This window comes from Oncorhynchus kisutch, linkage group LG5, assembly GCF_002021735.2.
Source record: "Oncorhynchus kisutch isolate 150728-3 linkage group LG5, Okis_V2, whole genome shotgun sequence".
NCBI lineage: Eukaryota > Metazoa > Chordata > Actinopteri > Salmoniformes > Salmonidae > Oncorhynchus > Oncorhynchus kisutch.
The window spans coordinates 62,484,359-62,491,149 of record NC_034178.2 but is presented as its reverse complement, the minus strand read 5'-3'; the positions used below and the strand labels follow the sequence as shown (position 1 = coordinate 62,491,149).

The 6,791-nt window shown below is 40.1% G+C and overlaps 1 protein-coding gene across 1 annotated transcript in view; it reads right to left on the bottom strand.

Moving 5' to 3' along the window:
- Positions 1-2,144: 2,144 nt before the first annotated feature.
- The window catches only part of LOC109891385 (pleckstrin homology domain-containing family G member 4B), a 79,750-nt gene continuing 75,103 nt past the window's right edge, over positions 2,145-6,791 (bottom strand). Inside the window, exons 20-24 of the mRNA XM_020483874.2 lie at positions 6,543-6,659; positions 5,997-6,272; positions 3,329-3,543; positions 2,951-3,001; positions 2,145-2,757 (exon numbers count right to left, since the gene is read on the bottom strand). Coding sequence (XP_020339463.1) covers positions 2,963-3,001; positions 3,329-3,543; positions 5,997-6,272; positions 6,543-6,659 — 647 coding nt within the window. The 3' untranslated portion in view covers positions 2,145-2,757; positions 2,951-2,962. The remainder of the gene's footprint in view (positions 2,758-2,950; positions 3,002-3,328; positions 3,544-5,996; positions 6,273-6,542; positions 6,660-6,791) is intronic.

Here is a 6,791-nt window from a genome sequence, read left to right as displayed (position 1 = left end):
GGTAAAGGTAGGCAACAAATAAAATCTAATCTAATCAAACTTTATTTGTCACATGCGCCGAATACAAGTGTAAACCTTACCGTGAAATGCCTACATTCAAGCCCTTAACCAACAGGGCAGTTCAAGAAGAGTTAAGAAAATGAACTAAAGTTAAAAATTATTCAAAGTAACACAATAATATTTATTTTACCATTATTTAACTAGGCAAGTCAGTTAAGAACAAATTCTTATTTTCAATTACATTTTAGGAAAAGTGGATTAGCTGCCTTGTTCAGAGGCAGAAGGACAGATTTTTTACTTTGTCAGCTTGGGGATTTGATCTTGCAACCTTTCAGTTACTAGTCCAACACTCTTAGCACTAGGCTATAACAATAACATGGCTATATACAGGGGGTACCAGTACCGAGTCAGTGTGCGAGGGTACAGGTTAGAGGTCATTTGTTCATGTTGGTAAGGGTGAAGTGGCTATGCATAGATAATAAACAGTGAGTAGCAGCAGTGTACAAAACAAATGGAGGGTGGGGGGGAGGTGAATGTAATAGTCCTGTGGTAATTTGATTAATTGTTCAGCAGTCTAATGGCTTGGGGTAGTCCACGATCAGCTCCTTTGTCTTGCTCACATTGAGGGAGAGGTTGTTGTCTGAGTTGGTTGCTGAGTCAGGTTGCTGAGTCAAAAACCAAAACGTGCACCCAGGGTGTCCCGAGGACCATTTTGGAAAACCCTGGTCCATAGTGAAGGGATGGATCAGCTTTTACTTTGCTCTTTAGTTTTGAGATTTTTTTTCTAAACAAATCAATTGTTCACCAGCCTTTTAAGGTAATATTGAAATCGTCGAAATGCTTCAAATATTTAGATACATATTCTGGCATATGGCTCAGTCCTGCAAGGAAGTATTTATTTTAGGAAGCAATAACATAACATGATAAGCTATTTTAAATGATCTGCCACTGTCTACTTTGTAGACCATGATGCAAGTTTTTTGTTGAAATTGACTGGCCAATAAAAATAAAATATTAAGATGGGCAAAAGAACACAGACACTGGACAGAATAACTCTGCCTAGAAGGCCAGTCTGAGATAGAGACGGTGGCAGACACATTATGTACAAAATAAGTTACAAATAACGCGAAAAAACACACAGAATAGGACAATTTGTTAGGAGCTCGTAAAACGGCAGCCATCTCCTCTGACGCTATCATAAATTCTCCCTAAACCATAGAGAAAGAGGGCTCTGGATAGATAGAGCCCGTTTTAGCATGGATAGTGTCATCAACTGGGTGGAAAGTGCTATGGGTTAAATTCCATCGAGGTCAGCAGGAGGGGTCATCCAATTAAATTAAACCCTGAGCAAACATTCCATAACTGCAGATGTCAGTAAATCACCAACCGTAGCTAGATACCTGTTCAGACTATACACACTCCAGCAGACTAGGTATGCACTTTTCCAGTTTATTTACGAAATGCCAATACACTCGTAGAAGTAGAAGAAGAAAACATTTACTACTTTAAAATTATGAAAAGCTCTTAATGGCGGTAGAGATACTGGATATAATGATGAGAAGCATGTGTCTCCGCCCTAACAACGGGATTCGTTGTCCACATAGCGGAACTGCAAGCTGTCAAGCTCCTGCCTATCCCTCTCTTTGGATTGGTGGACACATTTAGTAATTTGAATACTTTTTGAATATTCGATGAGGGGCGTTGACGTCAACCGCCTGTAATCAGTGGAAAGTGAGATGCTATGAATATGCATAGACCGTCTCTAATTTCGAACTTCGATATAAAGCATTTTTTCTCAAAGCTGCTGATATGTCACGTGCATCACACTTATATCAGTACACTCGTAACAACTTAAGCATTACAAAACTTCTATTAGATCAAATAAGCGTCACATATCATAATAGAAATACATTATTATCTTGACTATAGTCAACACTCTCTCATTGCCTCCCATACAAAAACTCCTTACTTGCTTAATAATGAATGATCTGCGTAACATGGCAATGGATAGAACCATATCGCTTCGCTTCTTACTCTCTGCCATTTGCCAGGATAGAACGTGTGCTATATTTCCATATCTATGCCAAAACCCACAGCGATAGAAGACAACCTCCCTGTTTCTCTGTGCCACATGCAAGTCATCAGACCTGACAGTATTTTTTATTTTATTTTTGAACTTCATATGAAAGACATTTTTTGAACTTCATATGAAAGACACAGACTGGTTTATGGTGACTTAACATTGACAGATTATTTGGGAGTCACTTCCAAACCCTTCCATACTAAAACACTTTCGTAATCCAGACATTCTGGTCCTCAAAGATTTAAAAATACATTTGAATGGAAACATAGCATAAGTACTAAGTAATGCACACCAACACAGGTGTTCTGTGTTAAGAATATTTACTACATATTGAATGGTCCAATAAGGCACACAACAACATGATCATGGGTGAAAGTATTGACATCAGAAACAAACAGAATATGACAGAAATGCTTTTTTGTTTTTTTTACTTTTTTTTACAAAATACAAAACTTCCTGTTAATGGGAAATGATAAAATCCTTGTAAATCAATGTAAATAAGAATTTGTTCTTAACTGACCTGTCTAGTTAAATAAACGTTAAATAAAAACAAAAAACAAAAACAGAATGGTACAAGTAGAGTGCAGTAACTGTCATATAACAGAGTCATATAACACTCCTCTTTATACAGTAACACAGTTCATGCTTTCCTTCTGTTCTGGATAATTCCAAATCTGTGAAAAAAGATACACGAATAAGATTGAATTTGATAACCTATGGAAAATGACTGAAAACAAATAACATCCATGTGTAAAATAGTTACATGCAACACAAACATACATAAAATCATATTAGAAAATAGCCAGACATATATACAGGCCAACTGTAGATGGTGCAGAGTGATGTCATCATTACAGACAAACTTACCAAACTCAGAGCTCAAACCTCAGTTGACTTCCCAATGACCGAATTTTGAACCTGTGGGGAAAATGACCAGAACATCAGTTCATGCCCCCCATTGACATCACAGCATGATTGTTTTTTTTAAAGGTCAACTTTTTGTAATGCTTTATTTAAACTGTACAGATATAGTTGGGGATAGAGATGGAGAGGGGGAGACACAGGAGGAAAGGTGGACCTGGTGTCCGGTGCACAACATCAATGCATGGTTCAGTGAACATATGACTTAAGCCTAATAGCATGACTTAAGCCTAATAGCATGACATAAGCCTAATAGCATGACATAAGCCTAATAGCATGATATCATGGGAAAATGAACAGCTCATGGTTAGTCTCAACACACACCTTGGGAGGATCCTTAGTCAGGCCAGGTGGTTTGGGTGGGAGCGAGGGTGAGGTGGTTTTTACTGTAGACCAGATGGGACTCTTAGCCTTGTGGAGGTCGTTGTCTTCAGGTCTGCGGGCTAGAGGCTCCTTCAGGCTGACGATGGAGGCGCACACAGAGGAGGCAGAGCTGCTGAAGCCGCTCAAGCTCTCTCCCGAAGACTCGGAGCTGTCCACTGGAAAAGGAAGGGAACTAATCTGAAAGGTTTGAGGGGCTGTATACACCAGGGTCCATATCATAAACCATCTCAGAGTAGGAGTGCTTACTCATTCTTTTAAAATGTAAAATAATTAACTGATCCGCTTTGTGCCTGGCAGTTCTCTGTCTTTAGTTACGTCATATAGTGGAACATATATCCCCTCTCATGTTAATAATAAAGCACACGGAATGTATTGCCTGTCTGGCAAAAGCCTATTTGACCAGATCTGGTATGTGTTGGGGCATCCACAGTAGCCAGACAGTAAAACAGACCCTCCACAACCCTGTTCCAATTCATTTTAATCAAGTTAAAGCTAATTTAATGCATTTCTTCACAATTTAAACACTAAAATGCTATTTTGAAAACAGCGAAAACAAGCAAAATTGACTACAGCCATGATAACCTTTTGCTGCTGTTGTGTCTGTGACTATTCATTAATGTGAAGACTGTTGTATTATCAAATACAATTCTCTGTGTAATTATTATTACGTGAGTAAACTAATCATGTAAACAAAATCGACTCTTCAGATATTTTTTTATATCTTATCAATTAGTCTTCTATTAATGTACCATTATTACCTCATCAGTTCTCATTACTGAAGAACGCAAACCCTTGGATATCTGCACGAACCCTAGCCTAAATGATGAATCAGCGATATACAAATTTGCTTAATTATTTATTTACTAACTAACTAAATGACCACAGAAATACATAAACAAACATAGTTATTGGTTACTAACTCAATGCATTGATTAGTCCGTAGTGGGCTAAACCCGGATGACAGCTTGGTAGACAATGGAGAGGGATGGAGACAGCGAAAGAGTGGGAGAGACAAAATTGATTCACTACACACAGTTGATAATTATATGATTTGAAATGCTAATCCTTTGCACATGAACGGCCTGTGTATATATTTACACCCGTATGTCGTTGTTGTCTTCTCTGTTGGAATCGCCGGTCCGTCTGCTGGAGATTCAGTTCATCAGAGTCTCTAGTTAACTTCCCCAGAAGTCACCATGTATTTCGTGGTTGTAGCTTTCTCCGCGGCTCTGGATAGTGTCTGTTGTAATGGATACGTCAGGCGGACAGTTGATCGTTGCATAGAATAGATGCTTCCGCGGTTGTCGGTATTCTCATACTAGAGTTATGTCATTTCCAGCTGCAGACTACTTCATATAAAGTTAACCAAATCAGGGGCCATGCCCACGTGAGCATAGTCGGCGTCATGGACCGCCCTTTCCTCAGAATTGTATATAACCCGCTCCTGATGAAATTTACATTAGACCAGAAAATATGGAGCTGACACTACATGTTGAAATGGTTAAGAGCTACAACTCTATAGGCCCAGGAGACCAGACAGCTACACGGCCGGAAATGGTTAAACTCTGAGACTATCAATCACTACAGAATCAGAGTAAATCCTAGACGTAGTATTACAAGTCTGCAGCTGGAAATGACATAAATCTAGTATGAGAATACCGACAACCGCGGAAGCATCTATTCTATGCAACGATCAACTGTCCGCCTGACGTATTACAACAGACACTATCCATTACATCTTTTCACAAATAATTTAATGTTTATTAATCACATACGTTTCACAATATTTAGATGTAAACCCCATAATTAAGAAGTGTACACAACCAAAGACACAGTAATGAGTGTTTCCCGTCCTTCATAAGATCACCAAATAAAACACACTCGTCATGACTGTCCTTTAATTGTCCACGGACCACTCCCACATTCTCAAACATAGAAATATTGTTTAATTATTCAAACTTTTGACTCTCTGTGTTCCACAGTTTACATTCCAATCTTGAACACTACAGAGCTTAGGGGCAGCATATTTTATGACTGACCATAAAACAGCTGACTTCCCGCTCTCCCCCTCTACGAGAGAGAGCACGGCTGTAGAGCGGACCCACTGTAACCTGATCCTTCAGATCGTCACAGGAGAGTTATGACACTGCTTTTGCTTCATTCCCCTGAGTCGATATTAGACTTATCATTCTACAAACATTAGCTGCTATGCACAAGTTTAGCACTAGGATTAAAAACTGTAGTTTAGTTTCATGTGAAGTCAAACAGCAGTTACCCAGGCATCTACAGCCATCTTCCACCTCTGCACTGTTTTAAGAGAAATATTGCGCTGTTGACATCAGATGCCTCAGCTTGATGCGAGGAAGAGAGTCTGACATATGAGACTTAAAGTGATAGTTCACCCAAATTACAAAATTCCATTTGTTTCCTTACTCTTTAAACAGGATTTGGACAAGGAAAGACAACCATTCATGCTTTGGTTTTCTTTACCCGGTTGGTGTCACAAAATGATAAGCATTTCCATCAAAAGACCAATACAAGTCAATGTCCCTCAAAGTAGCATGCTTTACATTTCAAACATGCTACCTTCCTTATTAAAGCCACTCACTCAGTAGATTCTGACTTCCGCTCTCCTGGTCCATGTCATCCTCATCCAGGACCCCGGGGCTCTCCGAATACCCCCCTTGACCCCCAGCAACCCCCCTCAGCTTCGGGCCGCACAGGTACACCCCCGTAGGGGAGGACAGGGACCCTCTCCCCGAGGAGGAAGAGGAGTGGCTGCCGGAGGTTGACAAACAGCTCCCCGAGTCAAAGGAGTTTGGCCGCCTCACCGGAAACCCGCCCTGCAAGCCAGACGTCCCCGAGGAGGCCAACGCCTTAGATTCTGGGAGGGCCAGATGAGATCAAATTGTATGAGATGGGACTGGACGTGATTGAGACAACAAGAGAATTGCCAAGTAGGAACAACTAGGATTGGGCAAAAACATCTATGATGGTGTGAATTTCTTAATCTGAATATCCATTCCATTCAGAATTTAATTACAATATTAGATGAGTTTGATGAATGAATACGTAATAATAATGGGATGAATTGAATACCAATGGAATTAAACTTGTCCTAATGTAATCTCTATAGTATGCTATGGATTTGTACCTCTTCCCATCAGAGCACAGTTGACTGCCCTGTCATTGATGGCCGCGTCACTAGGCTGGATATCCATGAAGGGCTTGTTCCCGATACCCATGAACACCCTCTCCTGCATATGGATCTCTGGAATAAAGCAACCACGATAATAACATTGACCTAGATAAACTGTCACAGGTCAACCATTCTTGGAGCGAGGCACAATATGATACCATAGACAGAAATAAGTAGACTGCAGGGCTCGCCAACCCTGATCCT